At 41.6% G+C, this 17,269-nt stretch overlaps 1 protein-coding gene across 3 annotated transcripts in view; it reads left to right on the top strand.

Annotated features, from left to right (window-relative positions):
• The window catches only part of ITPR2 (inositol 1,4,5-trisphosphate receptor type 2), a 242,810-nt gene that overhangs the window by 171,148 nt on the left and 54,393 nt on the right, over positions 1-17,269 (top strand). For all 3 annotated transcript variants that reach the window (XM_053978468.1, XM_053978469.1, XM_053978470.1), the window contains exons 43-45: positions 269-379; positions 5,083-5,178; positions 6,336-6,455. In XM_053978468.1, the coding sequence (XP_053834443.1) occupies positions 269-379; positions 5,083-5,178; positions 6,336-6,455 (327 nt within the window). The remainder of the gene's footprint in view (positions 1-268; positions 380-5,082; positions 5,179-6,335; positions 6,456-17,269) is intronic.

Raw genomic sequence — 17,269 nt, 5'->3', positions numbered from 1 at the left:
GCAGTGTTTGGTTTAGTTCTGTACACACAAGTCTCCCCCAGCACTTCTTGTGGTGTGTTTTCAGGCTGTTCTGTTTTGGCTAAAGGGTTCTGTAAAGGCTAAAGGTACCTTGCTCTTGTAAGGTGTTTTAAGTTCTGGGTCCTTCTTTTGGAAATTTGCTGATGTGCATATTCTCTTCCTCCCTCTGGCTGTATCATCTCCCTCTTTTTCCCACTCCTCCCCTCCCTTCTGCCCCTGCCCCATCCCCTTCTCTTCTCTTGTTTTGCAGACATGCATAGCCACCCATGAGTCTAATGGGATTGATATTATAATTGCTCTCATCTTGAATGACATAAACCCTCTTGGCAAATACTGCATGGACTTGGTGCTTCAGCTCAAGGTACAGTATATGTGAATTTGTTTATTTGAATTTGGGCAGCAACAGAAGACATACCTATGGGAGAGCTCTAGGCAGCCTGACATTTACTTAATCTTACCATAGCACAGTATACTCAGAAGCCTTTGAAAAAATATTCTTGCAAATGAGTTCATCTCAGCTTCTGAATCCTTATCAGGCCCTCTGCCACAGGCCTTTTGACCCACTGCTGTGTTTGGGACTAGGTCCTCAGCTTTTTTTTTTTTTTTTTTTTTTTTAATCCTATCAATCAGGCATGACACAGCTAGCATGAAAAGTCTGTATTGTGGATGTAAAATCTCTCAAGGTTGATGAATAACTACACTGTACAGGCATGCAACAAGTCAGACCTTCTCTCCAAATACTGAACTCTAAAAAATTATTTGAGAAGGAAATGCTGTGAAAAAGAATAATGCATCAGATGACCTGCAATGTCAAATAAAGTTGAAAACAAGGTTCAAGTAAATTGTACCTTATTTCCCTTCTCAGTGTCCTCTGAGGGGAAGCACAAAGTGTGGAGTGTGAGGGCAAAGCCTGGAGCAGGAGGGCTTGTAATGTAGTTTTGTTCTGTATTCTGGGGAGAGTTGGACAAGCTCGTAGATAAGTTTTTCCTGCCTGTGTGCCAGTGCATGCAGAGGGGAGCTTTTCAGCTGTACTGTCTGCCAAGCAGGGTAGAATCTGTCCAGGATTATTGTCTTTTCTTGCCTCCCAGATTAAGTATTTCCATTGCAGATGGTCTGTTTCCTCCCCAAACCAGCAAATACTCTGTGGTAACTGCATTGCATCATATTGGCAATGTTACACATGTCTAATAAAATAATTAATATAGCTATATTTCATGTACAAGAAACATTGAATCAACAGTGCCTTACATATGATTTTAATAACTGTAATTACTTTTTTGAATGGTAATGTAATTCAGGCCCCCCTCTAGCAAAACACTTAGGCAGACATTTAACTTTGAACATGCAGACAGTTCTTTTGAAGTCCAAATTTCAGTCTCTGTAAAGATGTATCTGCATTCACTCTAGTGCCATTTTGATTTGCCATTGTGATGAGGTGAGCAAATGCTTGTAGAACAGCTTTTCTGTGTAACAACCAAACACAGAGCTTAGAGACACCTCTGCAAGGAGCAGTGTGGTTGCTTCACAGGAGGCTGGCTGTGCTCAGACTCACTCAATTTGCAAAAATTGTGGTGAATGATAGCAGAGGTTCAGACTGTGGAAATTATTCTGATTTTTCAGGATCACAGTCATTTGCTTTAATAGGGATGTCTTGAGGTCATCTTGTCCAAGCGCCCTGCTCAAGCAGGACCAGCTAGAGCAGGTTTCTCAGGACCATGTCTGGCTGAATATCTCCACAGCTGGAGACTCCACAACCATCCCACTGCTTGATTCCTCTCACAGTATAAAAGCGTTTTCTGGTGTTTAGATGGAATTTCATGGGTGTTTTATTCTTCTGCATTTCCTCCCACCAGGTATTTATACACCTTGATAAGATCCATTTGAGCCATCTGTACTCCAGGCTGAACAATCACAACTTTCAGTGGCTCCTTATATGTAAAATGCTCCATTCCCTTCATCATTTTTATGGCTTTTTGCTAGATCCGTTCCATTATGTCCATATCACTCTTGTACTGGATCTGGACACGTTGCTGGGCAAGATGTGATCTCAAGAATTGGATCCAAATTAAGAAGCTGCTGTTTTTGATTTTGAGTAGCAACACATTGAAATAATAAAGCAATGAGTTTACCAAGTAATGCTTAACATTGACACTCCGTCAGTGGTTATAGGCAACTTTGAAGTTGCAAATACATACATTTTGCACTGAAAATACAGAATTCGAAGTATATAGGCCCCTACATTTACACTTATAAACAAGCTCAGACACTGTTTTCAGGGAACATTCTATGTTCAATTTACACCCTCCAACCAAAGGAAAGGCAATGCAGAGTTATATTTTCCCATGCCATCTTAGTTTAGCTTGTTTTGCACTTAGTTTTTGATGTGGCATTTAACTACATCTTCATGGATTATATTTTCCAGTGGACTCCCGAATCATTTAGTGAGCAGACCAGACAGCGTTCACTGAGTTCACAGATGGCCAGTGTTCTATTCTGCTTTTTTTTTATTTGGAGTGTGACCCCCTGGCCTTCCTTACTGAACAGTGTGTAAGCCCTGGCACATAGGAAGAGCTCAATATCTGCCACATCTGTGACAGGATGAAGAGACATTGTCAGTCTAAGGGTACAGAGAATCTAAGACAAGTGTCTTCTTTTTTTCCCTCATAGCTGTATCTAGTTGCTTCACTCATTAATTTGTTTTCCCAAAATGTTTATCAGGAGATGAGATGGGAGCCCAGGTAAAGGTGAAATGAAGAGTAGAAGTGCTTTGGGCTATGCTGTTTTTTAGCACTTGGAAACTGATTTTTCACAGTACTAATGTGTTATGAACTTTGTGCTGTGTTTTCCAAGTGATGGATGTTTTTTCCTCACTGATGTTTGGGATTAGAAATCAGATCCTAGGCTCTCCAAATATGCAGAAAGTGAGGAATAAGTAGCCAAATAACCATCTCAAATGCCTGCTGTAATTCTATGCTATGACAAGGCACTTCTCCTGAGTCAGTAGCAAGAAGCTGGCTGTTGATGACAAAGTCCTACCTACCTTCCTGGAAGCTGCAGCAGGCAGTCCATCCCCAGGGCTGTCTGCACTGGGAAAGAGCTTCAAAGTCCTCCTCAGCCATGTGTGAGTGGACTGATGCCCTCCTACTGTTTCCTCCCTTTCCTTTCCTGGGAGCCTGTCATGGCCCCCTCCCTCCTCCTCAGTTTGAGATCCTACCACTACTGACTTGGCCACCACTGTAAGGGAAAACTGCAGCAGAAAAGGAAGCATCTTGCTTTTCAGAGCAGCATCTTGTCAGGAATCCTCATCAAAATGCTGTCCTTTCCCTCCCCCTGGTCTCGTTCACTGTGCACATTAAACTTCTGCAGTGTTGGTCGCAAGGTAAGGAATCTGATTGGACCTTTCCCATGGATGGTCCTGATTTGATTTAGAAGGAAAAGGAAAGGGACATGGCAAAACTCATATGGAGTGCTGTTCTTCTTGAGCCAGTCCCAGTTAGGTCTTCTCATTTCTTTTTCTTTGTCCTTATCTCATTCCTGTGTTGGCAAGCCCAGGCTCCTCTGTCCTGGCTTCTGTCTCAGGTTCCAGTCTCTTCTCCCAGAAATTTTGAATTCCCCAGTTACATACAAATCTTCATTCTAATCTACTCTCCTTCCATTTACCTTCAGTCTCATCCTTCAGTCCTCCAGTTAGAGGTGTTTAATCCTCAGCCTAACACAGCCCTGAGCAAGCTGCTTTGAGCAGAGGCCGGACTGCTGGAATCTTAGTCCAGAGGGCAGCCTTTAGTGTGTAGTTTTATGATCAAACATGCACAGTTTTGTGATTCTGTGCTCACCAAGAATAGCCCCTGTGGGCTTTTAGCTGTGAAATTAGTGTGTTTCTGCTCTATAGTACTCAATTTGTAATTTACAAAATGCTTCTGAGTTGGACAAGTTTGACTAGGAGACTACAACTTGTGTGATTGTTCTATTGGCCTCTAGTGCTCCATATTTTAAGGTCTGTTATCAAAACTTGGGGATACAAAGGCTGCTTAAAACACGAGTTGCTTGAACATGTAGGGAATAACATCTTTCTTTTTGCCCTTGTCCCAAAAGCAGCTGAGCCCTTTTCCTCTGAAACTGCCCATGCCAATTGTCTGAGGCACACCCTCCCTGGAGAAATTTCAGCTGGAATTGTTGATAATGGCAATAAGCAGCTGAGAATGAGGTTGTAGGGTGGGTTGGCTATTTTCCTGGCCCCTACCTCTTCCCTGGGGACTGTCTCCTGCTTCCAAGTGTTCCAACAGCTCAGTCTGTAACTGAGGGAATGATGAGGATGATGTGACAGGTCAGCCAAGGCAACCCTGCTCTGCCAGAAGGCAGCCAAACCTCCAGGACCATTCTTCCTCTCCACTTCACCACTGCCGATTTAACTGGGAGACAGGCAGGTCTCTGAGGCACCACGGGGCTACTGCAGCTAAAGCTCATGCTGTGTAACCCTGAGGAGCTGTCTTGGGGAAAAGCAGCCAGCTGACAGAGCAAAGGTTGTCTTTATATATTCCCCCAGGAATATTTAGTAGTGAAACAAAACCTCAGGAGTGCATGAAAACAGTTTATTTTGCAGCCTTTCAAATAATAACCTGTTGAAATTCATAAAAACCAAAGGGGAAGGAAACCTGCCTGAATGATAAAACCTTTTGTGTAATATGTTTTGTAATTACCTCTGTTGAGTCTTGTTTTAACAGAAAGCCAAGGCAAAAATTGCTAGGTGGAAAATAAGGAAAGGAAATGAAATTTAATTTCTTATGCACAGTCTGCAGCAACACTCTGTATTTAAGTCAAATATTTTTCAGTGTTTAAAATTTTCCTTCCAATATAGCGTGCACAGTTAGTGTTACGGTATGCTGACATTAAAGAAAACTTATTAAATATGTCAGTAAAATAAAAGATGCAAGTGGTTGAAAATCTTATGGTCCTCATAAAAGATCCACAAAAGTGGTCCTCATAATCTCAATTAAAACAAATGCAAGGGTCATTAATCCATGAAAGAGATTTAAAATTTGCATTAATTTGGTTTTGTATCTCTAGAACAATGCCTCCAAGCTTTTGCTGGCTATTATGGAAAGCAGGCAAGACAGTGAGAATGCGGAAAGAATCCTTTTCAACATGAGACCAAGAGAACTGGTGAGAAAACTTGTGAATATTCATAAATCTTTTGGCTGAAAAAAAATCTGTCATTAAAACATTTTTAAAATGATCTGTATCTAAGCTGAGAAGTGTTGGCAGCGTATGGTGGCACAATGTATCAGGATAGTACTAATTCACAAAAAGCACTTTAAAAGGATCAAGCATGCATGATTTCAGTCTTTACGACTTCATTATTTTTATCCGTTCCAAGCACTTTTCTTTAATTGTTTCCTAACTAAATTATCATATTCTGGTAGACTGTCTTCAAGTGCAGTTTGTCAGGGGCTGGCAAATTAAGCTTGTGAAGCAGTGCTAACAGAAATGTGTGCATAGACATAGACTATATTTAATAGACATATATGTTATTTATTTATGTTTCATGAACAAAGAGAGTTCCAAGCAGTTGTTGCTGTGTTTTGGAACAACCTTGATGTTTATGAGGTCTCCAGGAACTTTAAATGTGTTGGAAAGCTGGGGAAGTAATTTCCAATACCACTTGACTGTGTAACAACAGAGTCTGAGAGATCTGGGAGTTCTTGAGGGATTCTGGGGAAGAGTCTGGGGACATCGTCCCTGCCCTTAGGCAGAGCCTACTGCCTTCTGGTTTCAGGGAATCATCACTAAGGTGGCATCTCAGCAGGATGAGGCCATCCCTAGGGTACAACTGCAGGATCAGGCCTTGTGTGGGGAACCCTATGGTGGTCCTCTTAAAGGCTTTTGAATATTTGGAATTTCCCCAGCACCCTGCCCAAATCTTCCTTTCCTTTTTGGTTTAGATGTGGTTTTTGCTGTGAAATTGTGCTGCTGCCTGCTCTGGCCAGAAGAAGATCATGGCTGCACTCTAAGTGCTGCACAACCACCCCTGCCATATCTAGACCAGTCTTTAGAAGCATTTGTGAAAATACCTGCTCACAAAGGCTCAGCATTCCTGTTACTTTCTCATAGTTGCTGATGAAAAATGTAGTGGTTTGGAGCTTCGTAAATCTTTCAAGCTTGTCTTTATTCAGAAAGTGTTTCTCAGGCTGCTTGCTCTTCTTGCAGAACTGCAGGGCACCCATGCAGGCTGGAGCTGAGCAAAGTGGCTGTGTTCAGTGTGATTTTTTTCCCAAGAACCACATTTATTTCCTCTCCCCCTGGCTGGATTTGTTTTGCAGGTGGATGTGATGAAGAATGCCTACAACCAAGGTCTGGAATGTGACCACGAGGAGGAGAATGGAGATGATGGCATCTCCCCCAAAGATGTTGGCCATAATATCTATATTTTGGCACATCAGGTATGTCTTAGTTGTTTTGGGACAGCTTCCAGAAAAGCATTATATGGTTAAACTCCACATGGTCACAGGTGGAGTCATGCCCTTCAGGGGTAAGAGAGTGTTTGTTGATAAAAACCACAGTTTGGTAGCAGATGTAGCAGTGGGTTAACAAGGTTCAATGGCAAGGCACACTTTATTGTTTACTGCATACAGGACAGGCTCAGCCAACTGTCAGGGTGACCCTCCTGTTGAGTCATGATCTTAAGGAAGGATCCCCTTGCATTCTAAACTCCTTCTCAGAGGAGAGTTTAGTTACAGCTGGATCCAGACTTAGTCCCAGCCTTTCCCAACAGTTTGTCTAAAGGTTTATCTGCACATGATCAATCCTTTATATCATTTAGCCATCAAGAATTCAGAGTTTAGCATGCTCTTAACCACTTAGCAAGAGTCTCTTGTGGTAAGGAATCCTTCAGTATTGTCGAGCAACCTTGAGAGCCATTCCCTGCCAAAGGGGAGATCCTGAATATGTTGGTCCTCCCATTGAGGAGAAATTTCACACAAATTGTTATTTGTGTGAAATAGCAATGTAGAGCAAAACAGTGACTGTCTGCTTAGCTTTGTCTTCTTTTAACATTAACAGATCATTTATTTCAATCAAATAATAAATTGTGTTACCATTACTGATGTATTTTAAATAGTGCCTTCAGTTGGGATACCAAGTGAACTTGATTTCAGAAGATTCCTATTATTTTAGATATATTACTTTGCCAATAGGAATAATTGGGCCTTTTCACTGCTTTCTCCTTTCGAATTATGCTGTAGTGCCCTCAAGCTTTTTCTTATCACTTTTGCTTCTCTACTGGTAAAGGTAGAATGTACACTGGAGGTTTTTATTTAATGAGCTATTTATTCTTCAGAGTAGCTAGTGTCAAAAATAGTTTATCTTCCAATTATGTTCAGAATATTGAAAAGTTTTTTGTAATTGAAAGAGTAAGGACCATGGACTTCTTGGTTATATCATAAATTACAGCATTTGGTATTTCATATAAGGGCCAAATTTTAAAAAAAGTTTTTTTCCTAAGTAAGAAGAAATAAACAGATGGGGATAGGGAGTGTTCCTCATTCATTATGTTTATTAAGTTAAGTTGTTGTTAGGAATTGAATACTCGGTGGAAAAAAAAAAAATTTAAAAAAGCAGTCTATAGTTACAGTAGTGTTATGCAATGTTTCTTTCAAGCAAGGAATACAGAAAAGCAGTTCCTGAGTTATGCTGGTGTGCTCACAGAACATTTAAATAAGTAGGTATTATTATGTTGTAGGTGGTGTGGTTGACCATGTTCTACTCTTGTGCTGTGTGTGGGGCTGTACATAAGATACCCATCAGAGATGACAGTATTTTCAGAAAGCATCTGCAGCTCCTTACCTTGTCTGAATTTATTCCTTGTCTGAATGCTTATAATGAAAATTTAGATGCCTGCCAAATTGAAATGTCGGTATTTTCTGTCTTCTGCCTACAATTTGTGTTAAATTACTTAACAGGGTCTGTGACATGGAAAATATGGTTTGGGGGAGTGGAATATAGGCCTAAAGCTATATATGAAGTGACTGCTGGGGCCATTTTACACAAGAGGTCACTGCCAGGGGTACACCAGCTGGCTGAGGTGTAGGTTAAGCTCTGTCCCTACGTTCATATCCACAGTGCTGGAGAGGTCCATGGTGCCACTCCACAGCTATTCCTGATCCATAGCTGGTGTTTCGGTTGCATAAGGGTGGATATTTTTACAGCAACTTACTGAGCTCCTTCCTGTTCTGTAAAATTAAATGTCATGATTGGCTGTGTATGCTGTAAAAAATATCCATCTTTTTTACAAAAAAAAAAAAAAAAAAGAAAAGAAAAAAAATACTGTTTTCTTTTTCTTGCATTTCTGTAACATAGTACGTGTGTTTCCAATAGCTTTGCACCCATGTCAGGCTCCATATCAAAACAAAGAAATGCAAGGACAGGCAAGTTGGGACCTTTCTGTGTCCTCTGCTAAGGAAATGCTACAATTCTTGGCACAGACCTGCTGATCTTTGACCCCAAACTCTTTCCATGTGTGCCCTTTTTGCTTGCCCTGGGATGGGCAGGATACGAGCATGGACCCTTCTCAGTAAGGCCATTGTTGCTGGGTTCCTTTGCTGGCTTCAGTCTCCAAACACCCTCTGCTTTGCTGACAGAGTGGCTTTTTGGTGCCTGGGCCTTCTGCTTGGCTTAGCTGACCTGATTTACGTAATATTTCTTTGCTGTGGCACTTCATCTGACTTACCTTTTTTCTACAACCAGTGTGGCTCTTCAGTCACTTTCCTTACACTTCCTGGTGACCACTTGCTTCAGTTACAGCTTTTTGGTCCCTCTGTAATAGCAGAATAAAGACTGAGAGTTCCCCTTTTTGCTGTTCCAGCCCTCAAATACAGACAGTTTATTTTGGGGAGCTCTGACTTTCAGTTTTTGTCGTTGCACTCTTCAGGGCAATGCTGGGTTCTGCATTTTGCCACCACTACATCCTTCCTTGCCCTTCCTGTGGTTGATTTTACCAGAAGCAAGAGGCATTCTTGTAAATGTTTGACCCACAGTGCATAGAAAGTTGTACATATGTCACAAGCAAGGCTGAGATTTCTTTTAGTAAATCTTTCTTATAGCCTCCCAGCCCCTGCCCTAAATGTGCCCTTGCACATGGTGCACACACAGAGGTGTGTGGGTACAGCAGCTGTGTCATGCCAGTGATCACACATCCTCCATATGGTTCTTTGTCCTCTCTTTCCTTTATTTCTTCATCTTCCTCCAGTGTGCCACATGCCATGGCTCTGCTGCTTCCCCTGCACTGCCCCCGGCTGTCTGGGCATTGCTGCTCCTCTCTTTTCCTGCTCCTCGATGAGCAGAGGGGAGAGGGGAGGGCCACTGGGAGAAAGCAGAACTGAGCTGTCCATGAGGAACTTCCCTGAGCTGCAGCCCTGCTCTGGAGTCTGGTTTTGGGGTGCCTTCCAGACCTAGCTCCTCTACCGTTGCTTGTGGAGCAGTGACACGAGCTGGCACTTGAGGTCACATCCTGGAAAAATAAGCCTGTTATTGGTAGGTAGAAAGGGTTCACAATTCTCTTGAAAATCCATGGAGGAGATTGTTTTCTTTGGTTCAAATGTCATGTTGGAGCCAAGCCTTGACCTTGCTAATTCCTTGCAGTAGTTTTGTGTGAGTGCCAGAGGTGTTTTATGGACAGGGCCATCACCTCTTACACCACTTCTCTTCTAGCCTCAGTCAATAGGTATGGCATTTTTACTGCTGTTCTCTTAAGAGATTGTGTTAGAGCTGGTCACACTTTTTTTTACAAAGTTAGTAAAGCTGTCCACAAAGCGACTTCATCTCGATGTGATGTCCCTGTAGGAAATTACAAAAGCTTTTGACACAGCAGCACAAAAAATGTTTCATTCTTGTCCTAATCTGCAGAAGCATTAGTCAAGTTTTGAAATGGTTACACAAAGAAAGAAATTAGAAAAAGCTAAAGAAATCTCTGGCTTTTCAGATGACTGCTTGAGCTGGCTGCCTGTTAGTCATAACAAAGTACTTCAGAAGTTTGTAAACTAAAACACAGTACTTCACTGGCAGTATTTCCATGAGGTTCATGATCCCTTTGATATACTGTGAAGCAAGATAAGGCAGTGATTATAACTCGAGTTTCCTGTAGTCTGCATGCACACACATATATATCTGTGTGCGTGTGTGCTTCTGTTAACAGAAAATACTTCGGAGTGTTTGTGTTTTTCAGCTCACGCAAACTGTCTAAATCAGGCATGGAGCCCAAGCTAATCCACTGTACCTTTCAGCAGGGGCTTTATTCATGGGGGTCACAAGACTGTGAAATAACTTGACATAGCTTTTTTTCAGCTTGCAGCATGGCAAGAGTGCACTTTCATCTGCCTGCAGAACTGTGGAGAGATGTCCTTGATCTGGAAGGATGTGAGTGGGGGGGAGTAAGGGAGCAAACTGTAACAAAACTTTTGGATTTCCAATGCCCTATAAACTCCTCTGCCAGGTTCCCAAGGCTGTGGCAGGAGTGGAGGGTTCAGACACAGCATGCCACCCCTTTCGTGATGCACATTCTGTGCTCTCAGGCTAGCAAAATTTTCTCAATTTTAAGTATCTGCTTAAATGCACTGTTGGAGAGGGAGCACAGATCTTGGAACTCCACGATACCTTTGTCACTTCCAGGTAAATAGAAGGCTATTTGTTTGGTTGTTTGTTCTCTTTTAATGAGATTAAGCTAAAATATTATTTAAATCTCAACCAAGTAAACGACTTATATTTATACAATTATCTGGTGCCACCAAGACTTAATGCAAAATATTTCCTCACCCCATAAGGTTAGAAGAATTATCACTGTCTGATATCAGTGCAGTGAAGACAAATTTGAACCAGGTTATCTTCTGATAGACTAACACAGTTGGAAGTGTCCTTCCATTTATAAGTTCTTAAAATAAACCAAGGAAAAAGAGGTAAATCTGCTGTGAACTGTAAGATTCTCACTGCAGGTGCTGCTAAGGACACACATCTTCCTCCCTGGTGCTAATTCTAAATGGGCTGAGCAAAATAAGTCACTCAGCCTTATACATTTGTTAGTACATTAATAACAGAATCAGGTTTTTTTATCAAACTTGGCAAGCATTATCAAACTAATGTCTTACTGCCATGTTTACTTCATTGCTTAATAGTGTAGACAGATGAAGGGTATTTGCTAACTAGGGAATTAAAATGGCAATAATTGATGGCATGGATTTATAGTTTGGGAGTAGGCATACACTACCAGCTATTTTTTTAAAGTTACTATTTTTGACATTTGAAATAGGGGAGGTTTGATAATGAGACTTGGATATGGTACATTCATTAAGGATAAAGTAAAGTCAGTTTAAAAAAATGTAGCTATCCAAATAGGAAATTTTCTAAGAAGCTTTTTGTTTCTGAGGGTCTCTCTGTAGTCTGTCTTTCTGTAGCTTTCATCAGATTTGAGTAGACCCAGGATTGGGACCACCTTTATTTTCCACATCAGTACTGTACCCACAGCTGCATGGTTCTGGGACTCTCACATGCTCCAGCAGAACAAAGAAATGACAATAATAACTGTTTCAGAAATTTTTAAAGAATTAATCTTGCTTTTTACAAGATTTTTTTGAGCAGTTAAAAGCTCTCATTAATTTTATTTGCCCCTTTTTAAGTAGGTGGTACTACCCGGTGTTACAGATGAAGGCACCAAGGCAGAAGCAGGCACAGAACAGCAAGTCATGAGCTGTCATGGGAAGCAAATGTGGTTGTTTGATCCCCAGTGCATTGCTTTGACTGCCACATTGGCTTCTCTCCTATGCTCACTCCATCCCAGCAACTTTGCTAACGTGGAAAGTTGGCATTTATTGGGTAGTGCATAATCACTGAGCACATTAGTACTTCAGAAGTCTTTTAGAGACATGCTAATCTGTGTTTTTCAAATAAACTTTCCCGTGCTGCTACTATTATGGGTTGCTGAGCCAAGAAGAGCTTTCATAAGGCAATGGGTGCAAATGTGTTCATGTGTGAGGGAGGTATTGTAGGGCTTAAGGGTTTTTTTGTGGGTGATTATTTTTAGTGTTGTACTTTGGAGCACTTCCTGGATTTCCTTCACTTAGCTGTATTTTAACTTTCAGAAAGATTCACTTAGACCTTCTTTTCCCTTGAGTATGTGTGTGCATGTATAAAATAAAAGACAATTATTAAAACTTACACTAAAAGGTAGATGTGGATTCTTGTACTCATCCATTTGTCTTGACCTGAATATAATTCAAGCCAGGTCAAGGGTTTCCATGGCAAGACCTGGCTTATGATGCATGCAGATCTTCCATGGTTTAATGTGTGAGGAAACAAGAGCACTGTAAATCTGGGCCTCCAAATGTGGAAAAGGATCACTGCATGGGACTCCTCCAAAACTTTCTGAACCAAACACTGTCCTGCATGAAGTGTGATTGTGGTCATGCATAAATTCAGGGTGAAATTTGACTTTTACAAAGTAATGTTGCTGAAGAAGGCAGAAATTAAGTGCTCAGTACTGTGCATTGACAAGCACCTTCTCTAAGACACATCAAAGAAGCACCTGAAATGCTGTTTAGGATAGGGAACTGGTGGGACCAGTTACAGCCCAGTAGTCTGCAGTGGGCATGAACTGGCTGAAATTGTAATATCATGGTTATACCATGGAAATAAGATGAATAGAAGGCAAGTGGAAAAGTCTTGCAAGAACGCCTTCACCCTTGATAGTAGTGTTGCCATAACATTTGCCTAAAAGAAATCTCCCTGTCACTTTGGGAGCTGTGAGTTCCCAGAGCATTTTGCTTTAAAAGATAGGCTCATCCAATTGGGAAACACCTTTGAGCTCTAGCAAGAATTCTCCAGATGAACTGAGGTCTGAGGACCACACTGGTTCAGTAAATTTTTTAAGCTTGTGGAGTTCTTTCTGCTCATCCTCTGCCTCAGGTAGTTGCATTTCTGTCTCTAGAAAACATTAGGCTGTGCTTAGGTTCTCATGACAAAGATTTTCAGTTGATTATGTTTTGTGAATGAAACGTCTTGGTTCATTTGAGTTTTTACACTGACTAGTACACTCTCAAAAAAAAAAAAGTTTTTGTGTATGAGACTAGGATTTTGGAAAAAAAGACCACTGGCTATATTGAGTGCAAATGTGGATGGCTCACATTTTGTTTAGCAATGACCATTGTCAAATTGTGCAGCTGATGTGGATAAGAAGCACTTGGCAGGTATTGTTGGAGATTGTCCTCCCAAGTACCAGGTGACAAATGGAGAAAAACATTGTACACAATTAAATAGGACTACCTTTTGAGGCCAGAAGAGGATGGACTCTATCGTGTAGGATAAACCTGTCCTTCAGGATGAATAGGTGTGAGTTTGTGCAATGAGGATGCTCTCTTTCTGCAGGACAGGATGTCATTTTTTGCAAGGCTGTGCTGAGCTTTGCAGATTTTCGGTGGTTTTTTGTTTCTCTGTCTTTAACAGAGAAGCTCTTGCTCAGTGCCAAAACAAAGGGCTAATGGGAACCAGTCCCAGGAACCGGGACTGTCAGGGGACTCATAAGCTTGGCTGCCAGACCTGAAACTTTTCATGGAACTTTTATGCTCCACATGTTGTTTTGTAGTTATCATCCTGATGAGACAGGTTATGGCATCAAAATGACACCAGCTAATTAAATGTCAGGAGAATCAGAAGATGTTGCAAGGCTTTTACACTGAGATTGCTAAGATTGAAACAGAAGCCAGGGATGCACATCACCCTCCTTGTGGCTCATTAGGATGGGATGTAACTCCATGTTCAGCCAGCTGCAGGATGGAGAGACAGTATGGAAGCTGCCACAAAGGCTTGACACTAATGAGCACCTGAAAGGTTAAATAAACCTCTGTGGCTGATGTTAGGTCTCAGGTTATAGCCTTGGCAACTTGTCCTTTGATGTTTTCTTTTTCTCCCCTTCTCCTTGGAAGCATTCACCTCAGAATCCTGTTCTGGCTTTGATAGGGATCTACATAGGCACCTCTGTTTTCCATCTGGTGTTGTGTTGACTTAGGCTGATAAGAGCTGCTAGGATTCAAGCTAGAGCTTTTTACCATAGGTGGGCCACAAAAGCTTTAGCTTATTTTAATTTTTCTGGTCCTACTTCTCTAGAATAAGATGAAGTGTCTATTCTACATATGTGTGTGATTTATTATATGTAATGTTAATGAGGGATATATCCTGTTTGACTGTGGCAACTGCGCATTTCACTAGGCCACAGGTGGCCTTAATATTTCTGCTTTGTGGGTTTCTTCTTCTATCTTTAACTTCTGTAATCCTTGTGTTTTGTGGTTTACAAGATTTTTTGTCATTGGGAAATATGTTGAATTGGTGTTGGGGCCCAAACGTTACACCAGAAGAAATATCCTTTCTTTGTCAAATGTCTGCATTGTGAAATCTTCACATTAGTCTGTGGTTTTACTCTGAAAATTGGCTGTGGGACAATGAAATACTGTTCAAGACATTCTCTGCTCTCAGCTCTGTTTGCAGCCCTGTCCTAGCAATAACCACACTACCTTTTTATTGCTGTCTCAAGCAGCATGGGGTGGACAGAGGGACTTCAGTCCTCCTTTGGTTCTCTGTCACCTGTGAGGCAGTTCCTTCTCTTCCCACTTGTAGAATGGGTCTTCATTTAGCTGTGTCCACAGCTGGTCTACGTGGGAATGCCTCTACTCAAAGTAGGCAAGCAATACTGATTTATACTGGCAGAGAACTTGCCCTGTTGCCCTCAAACCATACTCTTACTCTGGAGCTGCCTGCTTGCGTTTGTCATGCTTTAAGAGTGATGATATAGGGGTCACAAGGAGGTTGGCTTGACTTTAAACTTTTAGATTGATATTGCTTGGAGAAGCATTATGTAGAATTAAGCATAATTTTCATTGGAAACTGAGTAAACTCAATCCAGAAGCCGTTGAGAGGCAATAAATGTGGGACCACACAGTGCCATCTTTCCAAAGCCACCCTTCAAAGCACACTGCACACTCAGCCAGCCCCGAATGTTGTGTGCACATTTCACTGGCTCAGAAATGTATGTAATGTAGCTATTTTGTTCAAATTGCTGCAAACTCCCCTCATCAAGGAAGTTGATTTACACGAAGTATTGAGTGTAAACACACTGGAGTCAGGGACAAAGCTTTCCCATTAGAGGTAACCTTCAAGTGAACCAAGGTGCACCTTTTTCTTCTAAGTACAGCTCAACTAAAACATTTTACCCTAAGCTGGGGTTTGGTTTGAGGAGAAGTGAGGCAACCTTGGAAATACCATGGAAGTGAAATCTAGTCTCACTTAATAGTATCAGAGCCATTCTTATAGGCCTCAGATATCTGCATTGTGAAATCCTACACCTTAATTAAAATTGGGGGGGGGGGGCATCTTCTCTAACAAAGACATATTTTTTTATGTTCAGTAGTCATTGAAGTAATTACAGGTTAACAAAAATAAAGAGCATTAAACAGAATGTCAAAATATGTCTGTTCCTCACAGTTGCTCTGTGAGTTAACTCTCCTCTGATGTCACAATTTAATTAGGTATCTCAGTCACTATAGAGTTTTCCAGACAAGATCTGAATTTGTAATCTACAAATCAGCAGAGCTCAGTTGCCATCCTCTGTATTTCATTCATTTAACACAGTGCAGAGAAGTGAAAATGAGGTTCACCTTGCATTTTCTCTGAGGCAGCTTTATGAGACACTGAATAAAAGTGTCCAGCTGTGAAATTTAGTTTTAACAGCCGATTATTATTTTCTACACCAAAAGTGAAGTGATCAGTTACTTATGATCACCTTCAGACCTGCACACAGAAGCAGGCATCTAATCAACCTGGGGTTAAAGAAGCCTTTTCTCTGCCTTTTTCTATGGGCAAGGATTTTCAGAGTTTGTTTCACAAGTGATGGTCTGTGGTAACCTTGAATGAACTTCATTTGGAAAATCTTTCCAGCTTTTTCTGTCTTTGGGTTTGCAGAACACCATTTAAGTTGGTTGGGTAAAACAGCATTTTTTTGTGAATATCTGATAAGGAGAGTGATGAAATTTTTACTTCCACCAAGAACTCTTATTTCATAGGTGCCAGGTGGTAGTGCTCTCCTGAGGACAATAGCCATAATACAGAGTTGGAATGAACAACTTATTATTTTACATTCTCTTCTTGCTGGTCCTATGCTCCTAGTTTTATTTTTTAGGGATGTTTTGCTCTGCTGGTTGGAGGGGGAGGCAGAGATTCAACAGCATGGTTGAAAATGCTGGAAAATCTCATAATTGTAATTGTTTGAGAGGAGTCATCTCTCGGTTCCTGTCTCCACACTTGTACACTGCCCTGTTTTGTAGCCTACAAAGCATGTACATCAAGCCCAGCAGATAGTAGGAAATCCATGTCTGCTGTGAGTTCAACAGGTTTCAACTTCAGCTGTTTGCTTGCTGCTTCAGTCTCGTATGTTTTTGACTCTGAATGAGCAAGTTATGCTTTTCGGAGTGTTGAGAAGGTGGGATGTGTACAGGACTGGCTATGAACAGGGTTTTTAATTTGACATCAATCACAGAGTTTGAGCCATGATTCCAGGCTGCAGCTGAGGAGTTAAGCACCTCCAATGTGCCTCATTGAAGACAGGGAGATGGTTTATCCCAGCCTTTGCAGGGGCTATCTTCCAAGCCACACCTGCCTGTGGCAGAGCTGGTGACGATGTCAGGTTGGGTTGGTGGACTGCGTCCAGCTGAAGGGATCACAGTGTGCCAAAGAAACCATGGCACTATCCTGAAAATGTAAGAGAGAAGACAAGTGTGGGTAGATCGGAAGAAGAGGATGAGTCCATTCTGGAAGGATCAACCCACAAGGAACTTTGTGCTTATGGTGCCAGAGGAAGGGACGTTGAGTGCCAGTCAACGTCTCCTGCTCCTATGGCTCACAGAAGGAAGTCTGTCCGTTCTTAAGATCTTGAAACCGTGGTTCCCTCACCACATTGCCCCCAAAGTAAGAGTCAGCAGCAATTCCTCCTTTTGTTTGTGCTAGCCTGCTTTTCTAGAGAAGCCACATAGTAGACAGAAGAAGACAGCTGGCAGAGAGTCCCATTCTGCAGAGAAGAGAAACATTAGAAAGTGAAGGGCTTGGGAGCAAGAGGATTTGAAGAGTTCCTGAAAAGGATGTGCCTTTCACAGCTCTCTTATCTCAGTTGTATTTATGTATTTTGGATGTATATAAAGTGTTGGTGGCTTTTAGAGGTGACTGGCTC

Source organism: Vidua macroura, chromosome 5 (assembly GCF_024509145.1).
Source record: "Vidua macroura isolate BioBank_ID:100142 chromosome 5, ASM2450914v1, whole genome shotgun sequence".
Taxonomy (NCBI): Eukaryota; Metazoa; Chordata; class Aves; order Passeriformes; family Viduidae; genus Vidua; species Vidua macroura.
The sequence above is the reverse complement of the archived record's forward strand: the minus strand, read 5'-3'. Positions and strand labels throughout refer to the sequence as shown.